We start from the raw sequence: 27,436 nt of genomic DNA on the forward strand, positions 1-27,436 counted from the left end.
GAAAAGCAAATGCTCCTCCTGAATGCTTTATTGGGGGCTTTCAGTGGTTTCTAAGCATGAGCGGCAGTGACACCCAGACCCTCTCCCAACATGCAAAAGGCACAGGAAAGTGAGACACGACCAGGGAGGGCAGCAGGGATGCAGGCACCTCCCCTTCTCCACGTGGTGTGTTGGAGCACGGGTGGGCCCACAAGAGATGGGGAAGGTGAGCATTAAACGAGGTGGCTTTGGCATAGGCAGAGAGAGACGGACCCTAGTCCATCCACCTCCAGACCCACCCCTGCACTCAGGCCAGGACTGACCTTCTGAAGAAGGTCAAACGGGGCCCTCGCTGAAAGGCCACCTCCCGTGTTGGGAAATGTCAACCCCAGGTGTGAAAAGGATGACGGATGGTCGCTGCCTCCAGGGACTTCTGGTTAGTGTCAAAGCAAACCCACTGGCCAAATCAGGAGGGGAACGAGAGGGTGTGCTCATGGGGTCGGTCCCAGGCATGACCTGGTGGTTGGCTGCCACTGCCTTGGCTGGAGCCAGTGCTGTCTCCGTCCATGTACAGGAGAGTGGAGCCCCTTCGGGTCTTCAGGGGCCTCCCCGGGGTCTGCGGTCTCCAGCCCCACCCGGAGGCACCGCTTAGAAAAGTCAGTGTTGATGTTGGCTTTGTCCTGTGGAAGAATTCCCTGGGCAAGAGGGAAGGGGAGGCGCGGGGTCAGGCCCTCCGAGCCCCAAGCACCTCCCAGAATCTGGGCCCTGGTGGACGAAACAGCCTGGGACTCACCTCAGATCCTAACCAGTCCCCACAGTTCCATCTTGAGACCTTGAATTAAAAGAAAAGGCATTCGTGTTTCGTTTCTGTTCTCTCTCCCTCTCTCTCTCTCTCTCTTTCTCTCTCACACTCACTCTTTCTCTCCTTCAGTAGAGCCGTGGCCTCAACTCACGGCATTGGCAACGTCTACTTCTAAACTATGGAATGTTTTCACATTGACGATAGAATTACTCCAAACGGGGCAGGGAGTGGCTGTCCGAGTGTTCATGAGACAGTGTCTGACTGAGAGCTTGCTGGGAGTCACACAGTACAGAGACACCGACAGGCACCAAGCCTGGGCCTGGCTCTAGATGTATTTTTTCTTGAGGTACCAGTAGGCAAAGTAGCCCATCCCCCCCAGAGAGCCCATGAGGAAGGACGCCCCAAAGAAAGATGGGGGTTTCCGCTTGACCAGCCGGAACGCATTGGGGATGACAGCCGACAGCAGGGTGGTGTGGATGTCGCCGAGGACTTTCCGGAAGGCCAGGCGCTTCTGGACTCTCTCGAAGAAGGACTGCAGGTTGGGCCGGCTGCCGTCTTCCCAGTACTTCTTGGACAGTCCCAGGAACTTGAGGCGGTGCAGGGTGGCTCCCAGGAGGACGTCGGCGAGGGTGAAGGCACAGCCGCAGAGCCACAGCTCACACTTCTGCCCTGGAGAGGAAGGGAGAGGAGATGGGGGTGGTGGGACTCACATCTCCGCCACTGACACCTCTGGCCTCTGCCGGCTCCCACGGCCGCCGGGCCGCCCGCTCCTACTGCTTGAATCACTTCTGCCCAAGGCTTATACTACCTCTGTTAGTACTTCTTCTTTAAATCAACTGACTTTGAAGTGCAAATACACGTGTCTAACGTCCAGCCTCCCGTGTCTAACTGCCCGCTCGTTCAGCAGCCTCCGCTCGGATATCCACCGTGCACTTCAAACCCGGTATGTCCAAAACCGAGTTCCTGATTGTCACCCCTAAACCCACCACGCTCATCCCCAACGTCTGCTACCCCGTGTCCACCCTGTCGGTTGCTTGGGCCGAAGCCCCATGTCACGGCGAGTCCTTTTCCTTCCATCCTCCACATGTAGTGTGTCTGCAATTCCTGTCAGCTTCTCTTCCAAACACAGCCAGAATGTGAGGTCACCTCTGCGGCTACCAGCCCGGTCCAAACCATCCTCTCTCACTGGAATTTTCAGAATGTCCCCTTGATGATTTCCCATCTCTACCCTTGACTTCCTTGAGTCGGCTCTCAACACAGCAGCCGGAGGGACTGGAAATGGGCATGGCTTGCCTGGGGGTGCCCAGGGAGCAGGGAGTGATTCATGAAAAGTCAAGATTAGAGAAGTAGATGGAGACACACTGGGAAAAATCTTAGAAGTTCCACAAAGGAGTATGGACATGACATGGTCAGTGGGGAAGAACTTCAGGGTTTTGAACCAAGACATGATGTAGGAGACCAAAGGAGCTCCATGTCCACCTCTGGGCCTTTGCCCCTGCTGGGTCTCATGCCTGGAATGCACCCCCCGCTGCCCACTTCCTGTGAGGTCTGCTGTCCCGGGAGGCTGGCTTCTGCATCTTTGAGCCAGGGTTCCTTTCAACTCAGAGATGTCCTGAATCTGATGCCCTCCAGCATCAAAGCCTGAGCCCCTCCATCCCTCTCACTCTGCGGCTTCTTGTTCATTCATTTATTCATTCACCCAACACATGTTTATCTAGTATGTGCTGGGCATGAAGACCTGACAGGACAAGACAGACAGAGTGTCCTCAGAGGCTCGTGCTTTCACAGGACAGGGAAGTAAAGTGCAAGGAATGCTCTAATCCAGAGTTTGTTCTTGACACATAACCTTCAAGATGCCTGTTGGATCTCCAAGGGAGATGGTGAATCAGCAGTTAGAGGTACGTATATCTAGTTCAAGTGTGCATCATCAGCATGGAGTTGGGAGGACATTAGCAAGGGTCGTCTACACTCAGATCTGAGTGTAGACAGATCTGAGAATAGGACCAGGGACTGAGCTTTGCGGCTTCGGAGAGTCAGATGTTGGGCAACAGGAAGAAACCAGCAGAGGAGCATGAGAAGGAGCACCCATGAGATAAGAGATGAACCACGAGAGGGCGTGATCCTGGAAGCCAAGATAAGAAAGTGTTTCAAGGAGAAGCAGGGAGGTATTCGAATGCTGCAGAAAGGTCAAGTAGGAGCCAGAGAACTATGGTGGCATTAGGTGACTGGTGACCTTGACAAGAGCAGTGGGAGTGGATGCTGATGCTGAACTCCTGATTGGAGGGTGTCCAAGAGAGAAAGGAAGGAGAGGAACTGGAGACCGTGAGCGAGAATCCCTCTGTCAAGGAGTTTGCTGTGATGGGAAGGACACGCCAATAATGCGAGACAGGCCAAGGGTGTCTTTGCAAGCGGGGAGGGAAAACCCAGCATGCTGATGGGGATGACCCTGCAGAGAGGGGGAAATGATGCTACCGAGGACAGTGGAGAGAATTACCACCACAAGTGCTTGAGCAGATGGACGTCTAGTACACAAGGGCAGGGGTTGCTGGTTCAAGGACAGCTCAGGCTCTGGAATTCGAGGGAGTGTACGGCACTCTATCTGGAATGGAAGACAGCCACCCCGCAGAGAACAAGTGGTGCCAATTCGACTTTGTGAGAAACATTCCAATTTCAGAGATGTTACGATGTGCTGTAACAAAAAAAACCTGGTAAAATGTGTGCATAGGACGGATGGGTACAGCACAGAGGCTGGTAGGGGGGCGCTGTGGGGTTCGAGCACTGTGGTGTCCTCAGTGAGTGAGGGGAGGGCTGGGGACAGCGGGGGGAAGTTGAGGAGGAAGGAGAAGGTATTAAGCAGTCACCTGGAAAGGGGACCAGGATGGGGTTGGGGGGGACCCTCGGGCAGCAGGAGAGCCATCTAAGCCTCATGGTCATGAATTCAAAGTGAGACCAGCCGGCACATGTGTGTTTCTCCAGCCACACTTGGGTCCACGGGCGCAGGAACTACTAGGCAGAGAGCGGAGGTAACCACTTAAGGTTTTGTGAAATGTGATAAAGCCAGAGGCGGGCAAGGAAGCCAACGGTGCAGGCAAAAAAAGAGTGTTCTTCCTCGTGGAGGGGGGAGTTACTGCCAGCTCTGGAGCAAGATGAGGTCAGGATGGGGGTGAGGGGCTGTGAAAAAAGGCAGGATTGGGGCCCGTGGTCCCCAGCGACAGATTAGAGAAGACAGATTTGAGAATAGGACCAAGGACTGAGCCCCGGGCAGGACAAGGTTTAGGTGATGGACAAGGAGAAACCAGCAGAGGTGCAGGGGAGGGAACAGTCTGTGGGGTGGGAGAGGCACCCAAATGTGAGGTGTCATCCCCCCACTCCTCACAACAACCCTGTCTGGTAGGTGCTATTATTATCCCCACATTACACATGAGGACACTGAAGCACAGAAAGGTTAAGTAACTCAGCCAAAGCCACGCAGGTAGGACGTGTCCGAGCAGATCCTGGATTTGAGCCCAGGTTCCAGAGTCTGTGCGTAACCTCTAGAGAACACGGCCCCGTCCCCATGCAGAGGCGCATGCGAACAGGCATCGATCGCCACAGACGCTCGGGCCCCTTTCGGTAAGCGCGTTTTCTGTAGGGTGTGCAGATCTGTGTGTCTGCCTCATGCGTGCTGTGTCTGTTTGCCCCTGTGTGCGCCTGCTCAAGTCCATGCACCAACTGTGTTTACACACGTGGCTATCCGCACGTGGGCACTGCGTCCATGTGTGGAACCCCAGATGCATTAAGTGCAGTGATGCCCACGTCCACTGGGCTGTTTGGCTGCAGACAGACATTCCCAAGCTTGTATGCATATGTCGTTGTCTGAGTGTGTCCACGCCTATATTTCTGTCTGTGGGCAGATGCCGAGAGCCACAACCATCATGTACCCGGACATGTGTGGCTGCCTGGCGGGTCGCCCTTCCGTTTGCCCCTCTCCTCCAGCTTTGTGTATATAGGAAAACAGTAACACTTATCTTAACACTTTTATCACTGTTTATAATGCTGTTTTTACTTTGAAAAGCCCCCAGCCCTGGACAAACTCTATCTTTTGCCTCCCCTGAGTCTGCCAGCTCAGTGTGCTGGAGACACTTACACGGACCAGTTAGTAGGCTTCAAGTTCATGAGTACAAAGCCCAAGAGGGTACTCAGCCACGCCCGGGCATCTGTGAGTCCCAGAGTAGGCTGGCTTCCCCACGGCCTGCGGACACAGCCACACAGCTTTCGCCTCTCCTCACACCGGGTCCCTAGGCCTCACTCAGCCTGGGACACCACCCCGTGCGGCATTCAGAAAACAGGAGCTTTCAGGCAGAAAAGACTTCACTCTGGCCATGAACCCTGCAAAGCCGAGCACACGCACCCTGCCTTCGGCCACCTCCTCTCAAGGCCGGACCCCTGCCGTTCTCTGCACCATCCAAGGCTGCACGTCTCCCCTTTGCCTTCTAGATCCGCCCTCCTCCCTTCTCCATGCTGCTCTGTGCCCCAGGAGGACAACTGGACAGATTCCCACCCCAGTGGGGCTCCATCCAGCCCTCAGGCTCCAGTCGGGTCCGGCCGTTGGGGAGCAGAGGCAGGAGGTAGGAGGGTGGGTGGGTGAGAGTGAGGTGGGAGTCCTCTCTGCGGGTCGCCATGGGCTCCTGCCTGGCCGTCCCCCCCGCACACACAGCCTCTTTGTCCCGGCTCCTGCCACGGCTCCCACCCCTCACAACCTCAGACCCCGGCCACCCCGTCTTTCCTTGTGCTCTCCCCACGTCCTGCCCACACATTTGTGAATGGTCCCTTGATGAAGTCCTCTTTAACCTACCCCATTTGAAGGTGCCTTGTTTCCCTTGGGGCCCTGGCCGGTAGGACGCCTCTCGCGTCCTCTCCCGGACTCCAGGACTCAGTCTGAAAACCCGCTTGTATCTCCCGTCTTCACCCCGCATTCGTCCTCGGGCAACATCCCATCTCTCTACTCCCTTCCACGGCTAAAGGTCTCCCAAGAGGGGCCCACACCTGCTGCCTTCCTCCCTCACCGGCCGTCCACCCCCGCATTCCAGTGAAACTGCCCTCGGCAAGGTCACCGACAGTCGTGAGACAATGTCCAGGGGACGCCTTTCTGTCCTTGCTTCTCTGACTCCCAGCAGCATTTGACACTGTTCTCTCCTTAAAGCACAATCCTTTCTAAATCTCATGGACACAAGGGTCCTCCTGCTGCCCTGGTGACTCTCTGCCGGCTTTGCTGGCGCCTCCGCCTCTACCGCCCCCCCTACATGGGGGGACCTCAGGGCAGGGAGGCAGTTTTAAAATGCACTCACCAGCCACTCAGTACATCTCTGATGGAGCCCGATCTCCCTCCCCTTGAATACGGACTGTATTTTGTCCCTTGCTTCCAGTGAACAGAATGTGGCAGAAGTGACAATGGCCTCCAGCAGCAGGCTGGAGGAAATCACTGTGGAGGAAGTAACAGTGGCCTCCAGCAGCAGGCTGTGGAAATCACTGTGGCCGCCTCTCTCACTCTCCGCCGCACTGGTTCCAGGAAGAGCCGGCAGCCATGTTGTGAGGACACTCAAGCGGCGCCATTGAGAAGCGCAGGTCGTGAGCAACTGGGGCCTCCTGCCAACCGCCAGCAGGGGCCAGAGACTTCCAGTCACCAACGGTGTGAACGAGCCGTCTTGGCTGTGGATTCTCCAGCTCAAACGACTGCAGCTCCAGCCGACAGCTTGAGCGCAGCCCGCATCATACAACCCTAAATTAGAAGCACCCAGCCCCCCCCTCCAGAAGTCGTGAGCCACAGAAGATGTGTGATGTAATCAATGTGCATTTTGTTGCAGCTTCAGCCGCTAATTCATGGGCAATTTGCTGTGCAGCAAGAGGACACATCAGGCCTGACTCTGTTTTGTTCCCCCCCTTGATGAATCACCCAGTTCTGTGGCTTTAAATACCACATAGAGATGCTGGAGACTCACACATCTCTCTCCAAAGTCTGACCTCTCCTTTACAAGGCAGACTAGAATACCTAGTAACTTATATGACACCCCTTCTTGGGTGTCTGAAAGGTCTTTTGAACACACTGAGTCCCCAATCAAACACTCGCACCTGCCACCCATCCATATCAGGAAATGGCACACCCAATAACTCAGACCAAAACCCAGTAGGCATCTTGGATTCCATTCCCTTACTCTTCCCTCCTCATAAGACCACTCCGGAAGTACCGATCCATTCTGTCTCCAAAATGCCTCTCGAGTCCCTCCATGCCTTCCCATCTTCCCTGCCACCTCCTCGGCCCAAGTCAGCATCATCCCTCCTGGGCTGCTGTGACAGCCTCCACTCTGTCTCCCTTGAAGTCCATTCTCACTGCAACCAAAGTGCTCCTAAGATCAGAACATCTCACCCTGGGTGGACCCAATGCCTCCCAGTCCTGTGTGCATGTGGCTTTGCTGCTTCTGCCAACAGGTGGTGAATGTCAATTATCACCCCTTTAACCCAGACTTGCTTTAGCTAATGGGACTCTAGTAGACTCCACACAAATAAAAGCTTGAAAGGTGTTTGCCTTGAAAATTCTTTGCTCCCTTGCTGTTCTCAGAGACCCTGTAGCCACCACCATATGAATGAGCATGGGTTAGCCTGCTGGATGATGACCAACATGTGGCCCACTGGCCAGGCTGATGGAGAGCCATCTGCTGGACATGCCAGTGAGGTCTACCAGCTGGTTACAGATACCTGAGTGATGCCACCACCAGCATGTGGGACAGAGAGAAGCTCCCAGCTGAGCCCAGCCCAAACTGCCAAACCACAAATCATGAACAGATAAAAGGTTCTTTTAAGTGACTCAGAATTAGAGTTTATTTGTTATATGGCAAAAGCTAACTGATGCAATCCCTTTCTCGCAATCCTCCAAGGAGTTCCCATTGGATGGATTGTACATAGGACAGAATCTAAATTCTAAATATAGACTAGATTTAACTCTTAATAAAATATAAATACGGGAAGAATGGAACTCGACCATTCTCTTACACTATACACAAAGATAAACTCAAAATGGATAAAAGACCTCAACATGATACAGGAATCCATCAGAATCCTAGAGGAGAACATAGGATTTAAGATAAATCTTAAATACAGGTCCATGAGCTTGCATCTCTCTGGCTCTGTCCAACCTCACTTACGCCACTTTTGCCATTACTGACCACACAGTAGCCAGTTACCAAAGAGTTCCCAGCTATGCCCTCACCGTGGTGTCCCCTCAGCCTAGGACACACCCGTCCTGGTTCTTCACTAGGCTGGCCCTTCCATATCCTTCAGGTCTCATTTGAAACATCACTTCTTCAGAGAAGCTTTATCAAATTTGCCAGACTCTTTTTACTATCAGTCTTAACCCGTATCACTGTTTATAATTCTGTTTTTACTGATGGGATTATTTGACTAATGTCTTTCTTCTCTACCAGACTATAAACTACATGAGAGCAAGAACAACGTCTTGTTTTTACTTAATTTTATCCTCAGGACCTGGCACACAATCGGTGTCCAAGAAATATTTCAATAAATGAATGAAGAAGAATGGTAATGGTTATTATTTTGAAAGCGCTATTTCTAGAACATTCTACCTTTAGCCAGGTACTGTGGAGAGTGACCAACACCCATTATCTTTATGAACCCTTGCAACCTAGAATCTAACCTCACAAGTGAGAGTCTATTATTATCCACATTTTGATGAGCTCACCGAAGTGAAGTGAATTCTACAAGGTCACAGAACTAGGAGGTAGCTGACCAAGAATCCATGTCCGTGTCATCTGGCTCCATTCTAGAGGTCTTAACTGTGACATTGTAACACTTCCCAACCCTGGGTTCTGCCTCAGAAGGGGACAAGTGCAGGGTGTAAGCACTACTCCCAGGAAAGTTTCGGGGTGCCCCAGTGGGTGAATGAGATCATGTGGGCCCAGCCACCTCCCCAGACCTCCGCTGCCTCCCACAGCCATGGAGGGACACAAGGATCTCCATCTGGAACAATCCCAGTCATCTTGCCTTGGGACACTGCAATGCTGCCTCCTCTTGGAAGAGCTCAGGACCAAAACAGAGCCTGAGGTCAGGAGGCTCCCTATCTACAGATCACATGAGGAATGAGCATTCACAGCTGTTCTCCAGGACCTTCAACTCTGCCCTCCATCTAGGTCACACTCTGTGTCTCCCTTGATCGTATCAGCAGCTAATATGTGTGGACATTTCCATACCGTGTGCCAGGTCATGTGCTTATTCCCTTACCCTCACTTTCTCACTGAGCCTCACAACAGCCCTGTGAAGTGGGCTTTCACTTTATCACCCCTTTACAGAACGGAAGAAGCAGCAGAGCTAGCACTTAAAAACTGAAGACTCTGGGAGCCAGGGTTTGAATCTAGCCTTCACCATTTCTATCTGTGTGACCTTGGGAAGGTTACTGAACCTCTCTGTGCCTTAGTTTCCTCATCTGTTTAAATAGGATTACTCATATTACTTACGTCCTAGAGTTGCTAGGGGCATTAAATGCATTAAACTATGTGAAACACTTAGTTGTGCCTGGCCCACAGGAAGTGTTGTTAAAAGATATGTTGTCTAGGCTGAATTGTGTCCTTCCAAATTTCGTATGTTGAAGCCCTAATCTCTAGTATCTCAAATGTGACTATATTTTGACAAAGGGCCTTTAAAGAGGTAAGTAAGTTAAAATGAGGTCATCAGGGTGGGCCCTAACTAATCTAGTGTCCTTATACGGAGAGGACATTTTGCCACACAGACACCAGGAGCATGCACTCAGAGCAAAGCATGCATGGAGACACAGCAAGAATGCAGCCTAGTGAGCCCAAGAGAGATCTTGAAAGAACCAAACCTGCCAACACTTTGATCTTTGACTCCAGACTCCAGAACTGTGAGAAGATAAATCTCTGTGGGTTAAGACATCTAGTCTGTGGTATTTTCTCAGGGCAGCTGAGCAAATTAATCCATAAGTACGTAAGATGTGCCTGATAATGAAGGTCAACCAATGAGAAAATGGCTGAGCTGGGACTCTGACCCCAGAGGCAACCTTGGAAACACCACGCCTTCTGGCCTCTGAGCACTCTTCTTCAACGTCTCTCCTAGGCACCTTCTCTGACAGAAAGGAGAAAGTTCCTGCTTAAGGTGTATACTATTTTTATTACTAAGCCTTGCCATGTTTTTTTTCTACAGCTCATGACAATGTTCTATTCAGGCCTTTAGGTATCTATGCATACTTTATGCTTGCCTCAGTTGTGAGATGCTGGAAGAGCGCTGCGTCTGTCAGGGGCAAACCTGCCTTTGCCCCAACCATGCCATTTACGAGCCACATGACCTTGAGCAAGTCCCTGTATCTCTCTGAGCCTCAGTTTTCTCAAACAGAGAATGTGCATGCCTTTAGCTGTCATATGTTTAAACTAGCATGTTCCAGGCAGTGGGCAAAGTACTTCGACTTTTTATAAGAGTCCAAAAAGATGGCATTAAGTTGTATTATTACCATCTCATTCTACAGGTGAAGAAACTGAGGATCCAATAGGGGAAGCAACTTCCAAGTCACATAGTATAGACAGCGAAGCTGGAACTCTAACTCAAACCCCTGTCTGACTCAAAAACCATCTTTTTTTTTTTTTTTTTTTAAGATTTTAAGTAATCTCTACACCCCAGTTTGGGGCTTGAACTCACAACCCCAAGATCAAGAATTGCATGCTCTACCAACTGAGCCAGCCTGGGGCTCCTAAACCCATCTTTTCAAACACTGTGCTCCATGGCTTTCCCATACAGATGGTGTGTGTGTGTGTGTGTGTGTGTGTGTGTGATGCTGTGAGTGTAGCAGTGCCTATCATGCAGGCTCTGTAAATTAGCATAACTGAGGAGACAAGACCGACCACCTAAAACAGAGCAAGATGAGAAGACCCAGAATCAAACTCGAAGAGGACTGGTGGCAAAGACAGCACATAAAAGGAAAAAGGAGCAGAGTGGCATGGAGAGGATACTCCCAGCTAGAAGAGCTGCAGGAGCAAAGGTGTGGAGATGGGAATGAAGCTGGCATGCTCAGGGTCAGAGAGCCGCTCAAGGACAGAAAGAGTCAAGGTCAAAGAGAGTCATAATACATCCCTGAGCAGGGAAAGGTGAGATGGTATGGTGGGTCCTGGTCATCACCATCACCGCCGTCATCATCTTCACCAACCTCAATTAAACACCTACTGTGTGCAAAGCGCTGACCCAATACCTACATGTATTATTTCATGCAACGTCTCAGCACCTTTCTGGAGTGGGTCTTATTATTATTCCTAGTTTACAGATGAGAAAATGAGGTCCAGTGAGGTGAAGTTCCTGACCCATGGTCACTTAACTAGTAAGTGGTCAAGCTACGACTTATATCTAGTCTGTCTGCCTCCATGATCCATGACCCTAACCACCTGGGAGGTCCTCTGAGATCTTTGAGATAAAGGGGATGGAAGTGGGCAGGGGCAGGTGGACTGGATGGGCTCCACCACCCACCTACCCCAGAACTGGCACCCACCCTCATTCTCCAGCTTCCTCTTCTCCAGCTCCGCCTCGATCTGGTCCAGCACCATGGCCAGCTCCCCGAGGATCTTCTTCAGGTAGCTCACATCATCGTGCTCCAGGATCTTGGCCTGGGAACAGGACAGGCAGGAAGGAACCAGGGGAGTTGAGCTGGCTTCCAAGGGGCTTGGATAACCAAGGCTGGAAGGAGCTTGACCCAAACCTCCTTCAGCAAACCCAGCCTCCAAATATCCCTCCCAGCATAGAGAGGGCTCCACTGTTACAAAGCCCGCTCATCTGGTGCCCACAGCACTCCCGTGAACTTGGCTATCCTGGCCAGACCTGGCACTATCATACGCCAACTGCTCTGAGGATCTGCTTATAGCTGTTCATTGCTGCCTCTTCTCCAGAGTTACTCTCAGCCAACAAGAGCTGCTTGGAAATACTCCGGAGGGTCTCTCATCCCTCATGCCCCCACCAGGCAATCTGTAACCAATGAATGACTGACACAGGGCTATACCTGTCTTGCCCCTTGCCTCCATGAGGATCGACTTTGTGGTGACGCTTACGCTGCAGAACTCTCTGTGGGATCAGGTGAACTTGGCCTCTTACTGGGTTCTCCTTAGAACACTCCCTCAATGCACTGTTACCCAAGAACCTCTGTCTAATGCTCTGCTCTTAGGGACACAACCTAAGATGTCATGAGACCAAGATCTAGTGGGACAGTGGTTTGCCCAAAAAACCAGTAAGTGACAGAGGAGACAGGATTGGAAAAGTGAGCAGTGTTTTCATTTTAGGTCATCAGCTGATCCTCTGTATAAAACCAGCTTCTCCCATTGGAACTGTTTCATGGGAAAGGTGATGGGGAAGGGAACTGGGCAGGCCTGGAAGCACTCACCATGAGCTTCTTCTGTTTGGAAAGGTAGGGCTCAGAGAGCTGGGGCTCCTCTTCATGGTCCAACTTCATGAGGTCTGTGGTGGCATTGGCTAAATGTCCTGGGAAGAGAATAAGGAAAACCTCACCTTTCTGATACCCAGGACCACTCCCACCCCCTCTTCCACAAGTTTGCGGGTACAGTCCCACTCAAGCATTGGTCTGGGAAGTAACAATATCAACAGCCAACACCTAGTAGGTACAAGAGGCTGCGACGTAGGGTTGGATGACATGCCATCCTGTTCTAGGCTCAGGCTAGTGGGAAAGACAGACCCATAGAGAAATCTCTGATGCAGCAATGATCAATCTGTGATGGAGAGTGAACGCTGTGGGACACAAAGGGCCACGTGCTTGGGCCACAAGGCATCAAGAAACCTCAATGAGGAGGAGACTACTCGGGGATGGGAGTTTGCCAGAAACGGAGAGGTTATAAACCTGGACAAAGTCATACTTCAGTGCATGTCTCCCCCTACCCTTTCCTGTGGTAACAGGTAAAGGTAACAGAAAAAGAAAAGGAAAGGGTTCAGAGAGGCTAAATGATATCCCACACTAGCGAAGGATAAGCAGGTTTCAGGCCTGGGTCCATCTGATTCTTAGTTTGGTGCTCACTCACTGTAGCTCACAAGGAAAAACTTGCTTAATTCAAGAAAAACTGTAAGAGACTTTTGCTGTGTCTTGAAACTTCCCATTCTGGTGAGGCAATTTTTGTGAGGATTTAGGAACACCCTAACCCATATTTCCTGGGAAAAGTGGCCTTTTAAAGATGCTAAAAAGGGAAGGGTGATGGAACCGTGGGTCCATGATGGAACTCAAGGCAGCACCTTGAGAATCATTCTTAATGAGAGAAAAGAAGTATCCATAATCTAACTTAGAGAATCTAACTGTAAACTGTGGGAGTTTTAAAAGGAGGTTAAAATATCATGCAGGATAAGATTCTGGGGTCTGTTCCATGATTTCTCCAGAATTCTTGGCCAGGAAGTCTGGGATGTGGTGAGTCAGGTAGATGGTGGTGCCCAATCCTACTCTCCCCTTTCCCTGTGTCCCAACTCCACTTAGAGATCCCTTAGGCTCCTTGAACTCATCATGGCCCCCCTGATGTCATCGTCCCTGCTCCACGTGCTCCTCACCTGCACTCTCCACTGCCTGCAGCACCCTTCCCCACACTGAGCCAAGCCAGTTGACTGCAGGAGTGCCCTCAATTCCTCCTTCACCTGCTCCCTGAAACAAATCAGTCCCAGGTCCTTCTGATTCCTCCTTCTTATTCTTCTCATACTCAACTTCTTCCTTTCAATCCTCCGCCTCCCATAGTTCAAATCCCCTCATTGATCTCGCTCTGGATGATTCTGACCCAGCCCGAGGCACCGGCCCTCTCTCTTTCCATGCCTTTTTCCCCACTCAGAGGTCTTCCTCAAACACATACTTGATCATGCCACTTCCTGCTTAAAACCCATCCTTGGCTTCCACCGACCTCAGATAACATCCAAGCTCTTCTTTTGTCTTAAACAAAACAAAACAAAACAAAACAAAACAAAAAACCACAGCAGGATCCTCTCTTCTTACCAGCTCCATCTTTCACTGAGTTGACCCACCTGTCCCTGTCCCTAGGTGGTAATATTTCAGCCACTCCAAATGCTTGGCATTCCCTGAATGTTCCAGACCATCCCAAACCTCTGGGTCTCTGCTCACACTACTTCTGCCTCCTGGAATATCTTTCTCCTGAATTCCTGAAAATCCCCTTCCAAATCTAGTTCAAGATCACCTCCTCCATGAAGTCTGTCCTGATCCTCTAGGAGGTCTGACCATTCAATGCCTTTGTCCTCCGGTGTACACTGTACAGATTTCTGACAGAAAATGCAAATACAGTAATCAGAGCTGCCCCTACACAAACCCATTCACATTGCAATCTATGTGAAAAGTGACCCCTGGACTTGTGCAGTGCACAACCTGTCCTGCCATACGTGGAGATTCTGATGTACTTATCTCTGGATATATATGTCTCCCACCATTACTTGAATTTCTGGAGACCAGTGGCTATGTCAGATTTGTCTCTGTTTCCTTAAAACCCAGTGCAGGCCTGGCAGAGAACAAGAGCTTAGTGAGAGTTATATGAATGAATGAATAGAATGACCAAGTAAATGAGTAACCGCAGATGTTCAACTTCTGCCCTCTGATGTCTCACCATCTACCACCCCATCTCCTGGCCTGACACAAAACTCAGTAAACACACTCCTAGACCTTTCAGCTTTGGGGCTATATTAAGTGTCATTGATATTTTATGAATGTGAAGGTAAAGTATAGCATTTTCTCTCTTGCCAGTAACCCAGGGATGCACATGTGGCTCTCTTTAGACTCCAGGAGGGCAAACCAAGCCCAGAAAAGAACTTGGGCTGATTGGAGGGATCATTGCAGGATCCCTTCTGCATCCTGTGAGATTCCCCTTCCTTCCCCCAGTGGAGCTGGAGCCCTCAGATGTCTCTCCTCAAAGGAGGAGCAGGTTGGGCCTTCTCTGGACCCCTCACTGCCTTCTAGGCTCTTTCAGGTAGCTCATGGACAAATGAAGAAGGGTCTCCAGCCCCCAGAAGCATTTAGGAACTGCCTCCACCCAGTCCAGGCCACCATCATTGCTCACCTAGGTGACAGCAGGACCTCCTATTCTATCCTGTCCCACCCATTCTCTTAGGGGAGGGAGTGCTGTAGCATACACATCGGATCATGTTCATTTCCATCCATGTTCATTTCCATCCCGTTTTCCATCATGCTCATTTCCATCTCCACTGCTCTTTGGACAAGATTCCAATTCTGTCAGACCTACTCTCCAGACTCGCACCACGGCCACTCATACTCCCCTGGGGCTATGCATCATCCACATGGAACTTCCTTCAGTTCCCCCAATACACCACACCCTCTCCTACCCCTGAAGCTGGAGGGATTCTCTCTCTCCTTCCCCTTCTACCCCCTGGTCATCCTTGGGTGTTGCCTTATTTCAGAAGCCCCCCAGGCCCCCAAGGCTGGGATGGGCACCTTCTCTTAACACTCATTGGTTCTAGGGTTAACATTTTTAAAATCAGTTAATGTTTGAACAGGTTATACATACATCCTTATTTAAAAATGCAAACAATATTAAAAGAATGCAGAGTGAAAAGTAAATCTCTCTCCCCTCAATCTGTGGTCTCTTAGTTCTGCTCCCCAAAAGCCAATAGCTTCTCGTATATCCCTCCCGAAACCCTCTGTGTTTGCAAGCACCTGCGTGTCCATTTAACACCCTTTTAAATATATTAATGATAGCACGCTAGATACAGTTTTTGCCCTTCATTCCTACTTACTAATATATCTTAGAGAGCATCCCATATGCTTATATTTTTAGATTTTATTTAAATTCAAGTTAGTTAACATATAGTGTATTATTAGTTGCAGTGGTAGAATTTAGTGATTCATCAGTTACATGTAACACCCAGTGTCATAGGCTTATCTTTTTTTTTTTTTAATAGCTGTGCTGAGGTCCATTGTATGGGAAGACTTGAAGTGTTCCAGTGTAGAGAATGACTAGAATGTATTTGCCCAGTTTCCAACTCATGCACAACAGGGTTGTTTCCAGCTTCTTGCTATTACCACCTAGGCAGCAATGAAAATCCTTGTACGTGATTCTTGGTGCACACATCCAGGTGTAACTGTGGGATCATCTCTGAGCTGCGGGCCTTTCTGTGTTTGATCTAGATGCCAGTCTGCCCTCCTGAAGGCTGTGCAAATGTATTTAGTCCTGCACTGCAATTACACACTCACTTGTCATTCTGCTTCCCTGGGATGGAACCGTGACTGGGACAGTAGAAGCTGTGTCTGTCCCCATCCGTCCTCAGCCCCCTGCCCAAGGCCTGTGTCATAGGAGACCTCATCAGTGTTGCTGACTGAATGGAGATAGGATGATACTGATAAATTCCGAGTCTTGTTCAAGGGTGCTCTAAGGGACGAGATCAAGTTCCACAACCTGCTCCATCCCACTTACAAACATCAGCTCTCTCCTTCAAGAGGGAGGAAGTGACCATTTTCTAGGCACCTAGTATCTACTTAGAATCACCACACTTCATCTGTGTATAGGACCCCCATGGTGTCTTCACAGAGCCTGGACCAAAGTCTGTAAACAGTGGCTGATGAGTAGTCGGATTTAATCTAACCCCCGTTTACCGGGAGCTGGAAACTAGAGGATGAGCCGGGCTATGGGCGTGTCCGAGCTAGCGGTTAGGACAGGACACGTGATGCTTAAATCAGAAACCAGAGACCCCAAAGGGGGCCTTGCACATCTGGGCAGCCTTCCTTGGCGGCACCAACCCTGATGTCACTCAGCGCCCTGGATCACCAACCACAGTCCTGACCTCCCTGGGCCCCCGACTCCGGGTGTCTGGGGCTGGGACTCCACCATGGCGGTGCCCCAGCTCCCCCGGGACAAGACAAGCCTCCGGGGGCCACAGAGCCCTGCAGCCTTTGCATGGGATGGCAGGACTAGAAGAGGGGCAGGAGAGGGGAAGGAAGATAGCCAGAGAGGGAAAGACATTTCAGTTTGAAAGGGAGTGAATGAGCTGCAAATGCCAGGGAGAGCAGCGGGGAGAAAGCCAGAGGAGGGAGGGCAGGAGCGGAGGCAGGGGGGGTGGGTATCGAGCCAGAGACACCCAGAGGGATTAACAGAGACAGAGAGAAAGAGGTGGAGAGAGAGGCAGAGAGGGATGAGGGAGATCAGGAGGAGGAAGGGGACTAGAGATGAGCAGGAGGACTCCTGTCGAAAGCACACGGGTGGGCCAGCGGGGGTAGCGCGGCACTCACTGCGGATCTCGGCCGTGGCATACTTGGGGATCATGGAGTCGGTGGTGAGCTCGGGGTGCAGGATGCAGCCGTGCGTGTAGGCGTCCATGGGCAACGCGTCCAGCAGCTCCCGGTACTGCATCACCCTCGCGTGCTGAGCGCTGCCCGCCTCGGGCATCAGGGCCACCACGTGCTCTGCAGGGCACGGCCAGGGCTGGGCTGGGGGTGGCGGTCCTGCCCTGCCCACCTACCCTTCCCTACCTCCGATTTGGACAGGCCAGGCTCTAGGACCCCATCCCTCCATGTCAGCCTCCTGGAACCCTGATATGTCGAGGCCCACAGGGACCAGCCCTTTTCCCAGGCTCTTGAGACAAAGTGTCCCCCTGCTGACAGGGGATCCTACTGGTCTACCCAGCCTGTCTCTTAGGGGCAGCTCCTCACCACTCCAGGCTTGTAGCCTGATGGGGGTGTCGGCCCAGCGTGACCAGGCTGGAGAAGCCAGAAATCTGGATGCTTAAAACGGAACTTTCTTTGGTTTTTAATTGTCGGCAACTCATTCATATTCTTTCTACACAGTACCCATCTGGGCCCTGGCCCCACTCGCCTGGATTTGCGCCTGGATCTGCCATGGGCAGTGGGCTTTTGAACCTGAAGAGGGTCGGAGGGAGGGAGGGAGACACAGGGTCCTGCAGGGCTCTGGGGTGTCTGGGCCACGCTCGTATCGGCAGTGTTCGAGGGTACCTGGGCCCGTGTCTATGGGGTACCTAGGGGGCCCACGGCCCTGACTGTACTTATAGAGATTCAGGGGGCTAGGCCCTGCCCATGTGCTGGCGTTGTTGGAAGGTCTGGGCCCCATCTGTGGTGACTAGGAGGGCCTGAGTCCTGCGGGGGGGCTCTGAGGACCTGTGGCCGTGCCTCTGACGCCAGAGCTCCTGGGGAAGGAGGCTGCAGCCCCAGTGCTCCTAGGGGCATGTCTGGACTAGCTAGCCCTTTCCCTGGAGTGCCGGGGAGAGGGTTTGTGGCATCCCAAGGACCGTGGCCATGCCTGTAGCTCTGTGATTCCTGGGGAGCATCTGAGCCCTGTCTGCAGCCCCATTGTTCCTTGCAGGGGAGACTGGGCCATGTCCGCACCCTGGGGGGCTTCCTCAGCTTCCCCAAGGTTCTGGGAGCCCGTCTGAGCCTGTGGGGTCCCCGAGGTCTGTGGCTGAGCCCCTGGTGGAAATGGCAGCCGTACCTCCTGTGAAGGTCCGTTCCACATAGTCGATGATCTGGTCATAGTCGCTGATGATATTGTCTCGGTGGATGACGACGGGCACCTCTTCCCCCAGGTTGAGCCGCATGAACCAGGGCTCCTTGTGCTCGCTCTGCGGCAGGCTCACGTCCCGCTCCTCACACGCCAGGCCCTTCTCGGCAATCACCAGCCGCACCTGCAGGCGCCAGGGTCAGAGCGGGGCAGGCGGGCAGGCGTGGGGGACACTCTGCCCAGGGGGCGGGGCATGTGGGAGGGAGGTCAGAAGTCACACACAGGAGGTGACATGGTTGCTTCCAGTTCATTCTTGGGCTCCTGGCAGGGGTGGGGGCTGAAATCTCTCAGGGGCCTGGAGCCTCTTGGTTGGAGGAACACAGCCCTACCCTACTCTGGGGCAAAGGGGCAGTGCTCCCTGGTGGTGATGGGCCTGGGATATGATTCCTGGCTCTGCTGTGTGTGTTTGGGCAGATTTCTTAAACTTTCTGAGCCTCGGTTTCTTTATTTGCAGAAGGGAAGTAGTGTTAATAGTACCACCCCAGTGTCTGGGACATGGGTGGCACTCAATTCATGATTTCTTTATCTGATTAGACACTCAGCCTGGCCTCCAGGGGTAGATCTGGCCAGGAAATTCACAGAAACTCTTATCAACATAATCAATTATCAATAGCTAAATTTCTCAAATTATTTGGGAAACAAAACAAGGTGCAAACTAATTTGCCAGGGCACCTGGGTGCCTCAGTGAGTTAAAGCCTCTGCCTTCGGCTCAGGTCATGATCTCAGGGTCCTGGGATCAAGCCCCACATCGGGCTCTCTGCTCGGCAGGGAGTCTGCTTCCCCCTCTCTCTGCCTGCCTCTCTGCCTACTTGTGATCTCTGTCAAATAAATAAATAAAATCTTTAAAAAATAATAATAATTTGCCAACATCAGTTGGGTCTTTCATTGCCCCACACAGTTTCCCATCTGGACGTTGGATACTCACAATAGCCTTGCAGAGTGGGGGTAGAACAGGAACTATCCCCCATGTTTTTCTTGATGAGAAAACTAAAGCCTAGAGAGAGCAAGTAACTTACCCAGAGCCACACAGCAAGGTAGCAACAGACCTGAAACTCCCAGCCCAGCGTTCTCTGCCCTGCGGGCATCTTCAGGAAGTCCTGGGCCTGTCCCTCCTTAGTTTTCCCCTGTGTCTCTAAGGGGTCCCAGACAAACATTTGAGCTGGTAGAACCTAATGGACAGCCTTGAAGCTGGGGTCTGCTCCTGACCCAGCCCAACATTTCTGAGCTGGGAGGCAATTAGAGATCACCCGGTCCAACTGCCCCTTGCCTATGGATTGAGCTTCAGAAAGAAGTCAACTTGTCCAAGGTCTCCCAGCAAAAAGATGGTTCCACTCCTCTCCATTAATGGCTCCAGTTCAGGGGGAAGGGAAGGCATCCCTGAGGCCAGGAAGAGAGGATATCCTGGGGCGTCAATGTCCCCATGCACCTGGTAGCTGCTGGGACTGGGCATTCCCAGCTTCCCTCCCGGGTGCCAGGAGTTAAACACTCAGGGGGAGGCAGCATGGTATCATCGTCAGACCTTGGGCTGGGGGCCAGACCATCCATTCAAATCCAAGATCTAGCACCTACTTGCTGGGTGACTTGGCTTTACATCCGTGTGCCTCCGTTTCCTCACCTGTCCAGTGAGAGTCCCACTGGTGATGCCCGGAGAGGGCTGCTGTGGGGGTGAGATGCTGTAGTCCCTGTGGAACAGTGCCTGGCACACCGTAGGCATAACGTGTCTTAGCCACTTGTACGAGACCAGGTTTTGGAAGCAGACAGATCTGGACTTGAAGCCTGGCTCTGCTGCTTGTTTACTTTGTGATCTTGGACAAGTCACTTGACTTCTCTGGCCTTAGGTTCTATGAAATGAGGAATGTAATCCACTGTTTCAAGCGTGGCATGAGTTAGGACAGGATGACATGGGTGGAGACCCAGCGCAGGAGGTTAATACAGGGGTTCTATCTTCATTAGCTTGCGCTCTCTCTCTCTCTCTCTCTCTCTCTCACACACACACACACACACACACGGACACACAGACTACCTCACACCCATCGCTGATGTGCTAGAGCAGTGCTTCCTGCCCCCACCCTCAGAGCCAACATGGACACCCCTTTCCTCGTGGGGAGGGAGAGGCAATGAGCCCTTGAGCCCCAACCCTTATTCACAGATTCATTTGCACCAGTAGCCAAAACCAGGCCCTGCAGATGGGGCTGGGAGGTCCTCACGTTGGCTCTGCCCCAGCAATGTGATGTGATCTGAGAGCCATCACTGTCCCTTTCTGAGCCTCCTTTCAGTCATTGGTAGAACGAGGGCTGAACTCCGAGTTCAAGGCACGCCCCGCAGCCCTGCTGCAAGCCGACACTACATTCAGACCACACAGGAGACAGTGGGAGGGAACTGCTGCTTTTGTCTAAGAGAGGGGGAGGAAATGTGCCAGAGTGAGCGCTGGGGGTGGCAACTGTTTGGTCTGGGGATGTGAGCGTATGAGAGCATGAGCCTGAATGTGAGTGGCAACTGTGTAAATAAGTGTGTGTGTGTGTGTGTGTGCGCGCGCGCACGCACATGCATGTGTGCATGAGCGTGGGTGTGTATGGAAGAGTGTGTGTGCATATGTGTGCACAAGTGTGTGTGTGTATGGAAGAGTGTCTGAGTAACTGTTAAAGTAGTGTGTGAGTGCATGTGCGTTAGTGTGGGGATGAGTGTGTATAGGCACGTGTGTGTGTCCTCGCGAGTGTGTATAGGCGAGCATGCACGAGCAGGAGAGTATGTGCATGTATGCATTTAAAGTCCTGGGTGGTGCCGGTGCCCTGGAGAAGCCCCGGAGCAGTCAAGGCCGGAGTTTGCCTGGAGCCGAACTGTCTACTCCCTTCCTCCTGCCCATCCTGGCACCCCCGACCCTGGGCGACCAGGCCCTGCCCAGCCATCCAGCCTCCGGCCAAGCTGGGACCACTGAATGGATGGAAACAGAAACCAAAACAGGCCTTTGCCCTTGGCGGGTCCAGACACTTGGCCTTGCCTCCTGGCAGGGCACCTGCCCCCAGGGACCACCCCCAGGCCCTGCCCTGGGACTCTAGTGAGGGCGCCAGGCAGGGCTAGTGCCTGGGGAAGGGACTGTCTTTATGGGTGTAACAGTTTTGCTTGGAGCTGCCTCAGGGTCATGCCGGCAGGCAGCCAAGGAGACTTTCTCCTTTAGCTGAGCTGTAGGCCAGAACCATGTGCCATCCTGCAGGGGAGGGGAGGTGGGAGAAAGCCAGGCCCAGGTGAAGGGCACGCAGTCACCAAGGCCATCTGCCATCTCTGCATCTGGGAGACTGGACCAGACTTAGGTGGTCACCACTCAGTGCGACCAGACATCAAGCACCCCCAGGCAGACTATCTTCCCCATGAGTGGAAAGAATTAGCTCCTAGTGCTTCACTGTCATAGCTGGGCACTGTCCCTCTTCAGCAAGGCCCTTTTGTTGTTGTTTTTTTTTTAAAGATTTTATTTATTTATTTGACAGGGAGAGAGATCACAAGTAGGCAGAGAGGCAGGCAGAGAGAGAGAGAGAGGAGGAAGCAGGCTTCCCGCTGAGCAGAGAGCCCCATTCAGGGCTTGATCTCAGGACCCTGGGATCATGACCTGAGCCGAAGGCAGAGGCTTAACCCACTGAGCCACCCAGGCGCCCCAAGCAAGGCCCTTGTTTATGAGGCAACTGCAAAGTGCTGGGTTGGCATCTCTACCCAACCATTTAGTTGCTGTTTGACTTTGGAAAAGACACTTAGAGTCTCTGAACCTCAGGGTATTTCTCTCAAATACTTTTTTTTCTTTTTAATTAATCAAGGTGAGGGAGTGGCCCACACAGAGATCTGAGGAATAGAGTTGCCAGTGGAGGGAACAGCAGCACAAAAGTCCCAAGGCAGGGGCGTGTCTGGCATATCTGAAACACAGCGAGGAGGCTAGTGTGGCTAGAACAGGGGGACAAGACGAGACGAGAGGAGGTCACGCGCAGGGCCTTGTAATCGAGACTCCCAGATTCAGGGGACCATGAATCAACCCAGGGCCTCCTTGAACTAGGATGGGAAAATTACATGTTTATTTTCAGTACTCTCATACTGACAGTTAGCATTTTCTACAATTATGAGTGTAGGCGACAAGCAGGGTAGTGTTAGCAGTGCCTGAAATATTGTCACCACAAGAAATCACTTTCATCACTCCCCATTGCTACAGCTACACTCATTGTGACTTTGACATTACAGGGCTCCGTCCTGCCACGAGGTCAGGTTATAATGGGTTAATACAGAAACATATGTTAATATATAATGAATTTGTTTTAAAAGTCTGTCAGTAGCTGAACTTTGACAGGCTTACCTTTCAGTAATGCTATGTATCTTACTTTATTCCATTAAAAGCATTATTGTGAGAAAGATCCACAGGTTGTCCCCCCTGCCCCACCCCGCATTGATGAGGGGTCCATGACCCAGGCATGGTTAGGATCCTACAGTAGAGCCTAAGGCCCTTAGGAGGATTCTGGCTCTTTCCTGGAAGGACCTGGTGAGCACTGCAGGCTTCTGAGAAGAGTGGTGAAATCTACAGCTGTCACCTGAGTTTCTGGGGGTGGGGGTAGGGTAAAGGGTCAAGTGCAGCATGGACAGGGCTGGGGACCAGTACCCAAGAGCTTGAAAAGCAAGGCCAGGGCGGGGGGTAGCGATCACCTTCCACCTCTTGCTTCCTCCTGCCATGTCTGAGAGGGGCCTCTAGAAGACCTGCTCAGTCTTGGGTGTTGTGACTGTCTTCTGACAGGACCCAGATCTGGGCTCTTATTCCCGGGGGCAGAAGGCTGGGCCAGGTTCTCGCCACAGGTATATCCAAGACAAGGGCCACCCCTGAGAGGGTGGGGTCAGGGAACCTTGAACAGGCTTGTTGCAGGAAGCCAAGGATGGCTCTCAGAGACTCACCTTGGTGATAATAATAAGGACAGCTCTCATATAGCACTTTCTCTGAGCCAGGCACTGCTCTAAGACATTTACATGGGTTACAAAAACCTAATGAGGTAGGTACTAGTATCGTGCTCCTTTTACAAAAGAGGAAATAGACACAGAGACAGCACCAAATTGACCAAAGTCACAAAGCTGGTAAATAGTAATCTTGGTTTTTTAAAAAACACTGGCTGGTGTGAGGACAGAAGGATGCTCTGGGGGCTAGGGACACACAAGAGACGGGGAAGTGCTTCCTGCCTGGGAAGGGAGGGATGCAGATTGTATCAAGCATCTAGTCCATTTCCATGTTGAAAAGCTGAGGACCAAAGAGGGTCAGGACCTACTTGACGTCACAAGCTAGTGGGTGGGAATGCCAACAACAAGAATGTCTGCATGTTTGCCCCTCCCAGTCTCACCCCTCTGCCCACCACCCCCACTCCCAGTCAAGGAGAAGGAGGCTGGAGGCAGGAACAGCTTCAGAAACAAGCTAACTTCTATACTTCGCATTTTGAATGCCCTAGGAACCCTGCAGCCCTAGATGATCACTTAGGATGGTACCTGAGAGTCCACTGTTAGCATGCAATCTTTAAGGCTTTGTGCTAACTGTGTGGCCATGCATGGTATCATTCAATCTTCACAACCCTCTGAGATAGGTATCATTCCTCCTGCACGGAGGAGGAAGAGGAAACCTGCAGAAGTGAAGACACGTGCACGAAGTCACACAGTGGGAAGTGGCACAGTCAGGCTTTGATCTCCAGTCTGGCAAACGTAAGTCCGCTTACTGGGCACTTCCAGTGAGCCAGGTGCTGCTCTAGGTGATTTAATGGAAACCTTTGCTGAATCCTCACAATGGCCCTATCCTGGAGGTGCTGTTATTATTCTCAATTTACAGACATGAGGCTTGAGGCATGAGAGGCTAAGCAACGTGCCCAGAATTACCCAGCTGGTAAGTGGCAGAGTTAAGACTGAACCCTGGGCAGTCTGGTCCCAGAGTCTGGACTCTGGATCCCCTCACTGTCCTGCTGCCCTCCAGCTCTGGGATAGTCCCCGGACATTCCACAAAGCCACCACCACCACTCCTGGGAGTAGGCTATTTTCTGCTGTTCATGAACCATTAAGGACAGACCTCTCATATGCTCTACCAAGGGGAAATGCTCCCTGAATGAAGGTAGGGCTTTTCAGGACTGAAAAGAAGGAAACTCACCTACTAAATTCCTACTATGTGCCAGACACTTAACATATCTCCATGTCCTCTTAATCCCCCAGGAATTTTGCAGGGTTGGATGCAAAAGTTTTTTTTTTGTTGTTTTTCTTTTTGCCAGATGAGGATATTGGGGCACAGAGAGGTTAAGTGATTTGTTCAGGGTCACAGAGCCAGTAAGCACTTACGATGAGAATGGAACCCAAGACCATCCGACTGCACAGCCCAGGCCCTTTCCACCAGGTTACACTGCCTCTGGAACCCACCATGGGCCCCCTAGGCAAGGGGAAGGTCATGAGGGGAGGCAGGATACCCAGGCTGGCCTGGTCACAAATGAGGTTGCAGTGGGTAGTCCTATCCCTGACTAATGGGCCACTTCAGCCCTGAGTGCAGACTGAATAGGATATATTCCACAGGGAGCAAAGGGAAGAGCAAGAAGCTCCCTTGGGGAATGGTGATGGGAGGTACCTTCCCTTTGCCCACTGTCCAGTCCCAGCCACTGAGGCCTGGCTCCTGAGGTTCTGAGTGGGAACGTATTCTGAAATCTGGAGGTCAGTGTGATTCATCTCCAAACTGCCAGCAACTTGCATAGAGCCTGGCATGTAGTAGGTGCTCAGCATGCACGTGTAGAATTTATAGATGAGGGGCGCCTGGGTGGCTCAGTGGGTTAAAGCCTCTGCTTTCGGCTCAGGTCATGATCCCAGGGTCTTGGGATCGAGCCCCACTTCGGGCTCTCTGCTCAGCAGGGAACCTGCTTCCCTTCCTCTCTCCCTGCCTGCCTCTCTGCCTCCTTGTGATCTCTGTTTATCAAATAAATAAATAAAATCTTTAAAAAAAAAAAAGAATTTATAGGTGAGTCCCAGAGTGGCCCTGGCTAACCCATCCCTCCTTCCCCTAGCACTTTAGTGATATCATAACACCTATAATTATCAGAGCCTTGACCCTGTGCCAGGCACTGCTATCAGTATTTTTGTGTGTCACCTCATTTCGCCCTCAAAATAACCCTCTGAGAAAGGTAATGCCATTAGCTCCATTCTACAGATTATAAAACCAAGGATTTGGAGAGGCAAGGTGATGTGTCCAAAGCTTTACAGTGAATTATTGGGGAAGATGGCTGTTTCGCTGGGGATTGCCTGGGCTCAGACTCTATTCTCTAAACTGGAGCTAGTCAGAGAGTCTGTGGGACAGCTTCACCAGTATCACGTACCTACTTGGAAATGCAGGCTCTTGAGCCCTACTCCAGACCTGCTGAATCAAAATATCTGGGGTGGGACCCAGCAGTCTGTTTCAACCAGGATCATGCAATCTAATGTATGCTCAAGTTTGGGCAGTGCCAGGTAGCACACTAAGTTATACTGCCTCTTCAACAACCCTCTCAGCAGCTCTGAGAAGGGGTGGGAATCAGAAGTAGCTGTTACTATTATTATCGTTGTTGTTGTTATTACTATCATCATTATTATTATTATTACTACTGTTACTACTACCATCATCATCATCTGATTTTCCAGATGATGAACTGCGCCTGGACCAAGACTCAAACACAACTCCTTTGGTTCCAAGGCCCTTTCTCATTATGGACTCTGTTTCTCTATCTGAAAAATGAGTGAAAGAAACAAAAGGATCTTCCAGGAAGAAGAGCAATCCCAGGGTCTGACAAAGGGCGCCACTTAGAGATCAACAATAGTTGCTGTTGGGCCCTGGCCATGGTGCTGAATTCGTGCCCCACTGACGGACAGCTGCCCAGGGTGGGAGATTGCGCCCCTAGAGGCGCCCCTGTCTTACAGGCTCAGTGTCTGACCCTCACCCCCCAGGAAGCGGGAACCCGGAAAACTCAGCACCAGGCTGGATTCCTAAACAGCCCTCCCCCCACCCCCACCGCCCCAGCGCGTCTGGGTCTGAGAAGGGGCGGAGCGGCCGTCTGTGTCTTTAAGAGCAAAACACAGATTTTAGGGGCCAAACCGAGCTGGTCTAAGGAGATGGGTTAACTCCTTCCTTCTCGGCTCAAGGTAAGTGTGGATGCGGGAGAGGACTAGGGACAGACGTTCCAAACCCCAGCCAGAGGAAGGCTCCCAGCCAGGCAGGAGCTGTAACCTGGAGGGCCTGTAGTATCCAGGACAGCAGCTCGGAGGGAGGCCCACCAACGACTACTGGGGCTGGAGACTGGATCCCGGGAAGCGCTCCTCCTCCCTCCCCGCAGCAGCCGCCTCCTCTAACAGGCCGCCTTCCCAGCAGTGTCCATTCGCTTCCCCTTGCCTTTGTCTCTCTTCTCACCCCTCCAAGAGACTGGGTCTTTCTGGGAGGGAGAGAGGCATAATGGATGTTCCCAGAACTGGGGACGATGCTCCTGGGGCCCAAGACAGGGCCAGCCATCTCCGGGAGAGCAACCCAGCATTCTCCACCCTCCCGACCCCGAAACACCTTCCACCCTCCAGCCTCTCGCCGGGGTCCTCAGACCCCTTCCTCCCTCCTGGATCCCCTCCCCCACGCCTCCTGGCCACCGGGTGCATTCTGCTCCCCTGCTCCCTTGGGCTGTACCTTCTGTGAGCTGAAGGACTGGGTCCAGTGGTACAGAACCAGGCTCTCCTTGGGCCAATGGGCGGGGCTGGATGCCTCGGGCGCGTCGGGGTCCTCCACCGGCTTGGCCGCATCGCTCTCCAGCGCCGAGATGGGCCACCAGCTGCAGTTGGTGGGGGTCAGGTTGTTGGGGGTCGCCATGACAGCCCGGAATCAGAGGGAGGAAAGAAGGAGGCTCCGCGGCGGCGGCTCTCTCTCTCGCCCAGCATCACATGGCCTCGCGGAGCCTGCCCCTCTGCTTCGCTCCCTCCCTCCCCTCTTCGTGAATGTCATTACTCGCTGGGCGAGTGGGGGAGGGGCGTGGGGGATCCCGGGAGCTCCTTCCCTCCTCCTCCCCTTGGCACGCCCCTGCCCCCTGCCAGAGAAACCACCAGCTCTCTCGGGTCCCGCTCC

General features: G+C 52.2%; 1 protein-coding gene across 2 annotated transcripts; it reads right to left on the reverse strand.

Moving 5' to 3' along the window:
- Positions 1-13: 13 nt before the first annotated feature.
- GDAP1L1 (ganglioside induced differentiation associated protein 1 like 1) lies at positions 14-27,319 on the reverse strand. Of its 2 annotated transcripts, XR_004287464.1 has the most exons (7): positions 27,005-27,319; positions 18,262-18,454; positions 17,049-17,222; positions 12,201-12,298; positions 11,319-11,433; positions 773-1,450; positions 14-674 (listed from the first exon to the last, which is right to left on the reverse strand). XR_004287464.1 is itself a non-coding variant. In XM_032350601.1 (6 exons), the coding sequence occupies exons 1-6, from the start codon at positions 27,182-27,184 to the stop codon at positions 1,107-1,109; spliced, it is 1,104 nt and encodes a 367-aa protein (XP_032206492.1). In that variant the 5' UTR covers positions 27,185-27,319; the 3' UTR covers positions 14-1,106. The 2 variants fall into 2 exon arrangements, 1 of the variants encoding a protein (XP_032206492.1); XM_032350601.1 differs by having other exon boundaries at positions 14-1,450.
- Between the last annotated feature and the right edge of the window lie 117 nt (positions 27,320-27,436).

The sequence above is a fragment of the Mustela erminea genome, chromosome 7, assembly GCF_009829155.1.
Source record: "Mustela erminea isolate mMusErm1 chromosome 7, mMusErm1.Pri, whole genome shotgun sequence".
Taxonomy (NCBI): Eukaryota; Metazoa; Chordata; class Mammalia; order Carnivora; family Mustelidae; genus Mustela; species Mustela erminea.

Bases quoted from the DNA above. Each gene is read 5' to 3' on its own strand.
- GDAP1L1 (XM_032350601.1), bottom strand. From the start codon at position 27,184: ATGGCGACCCCCAACAACCTGACCCCCACCAACTGCAGCTGGTGGCCC. The intron at 17,223-18,261 runs GTACGGCTGCCA...CGTGCCCTGCAG, and splicing joins GGAACGGACCTTCACAGGAG to AGCACGTGGTGGCCCTGATG. The intron at 11,434-12,200 runs GTGAGTGCTTCC...TCCTGTTCCCAG, and splicing joins CCAAACAGAAGAAGCTCATG to GCCAAGATCCTGGAGCACGA.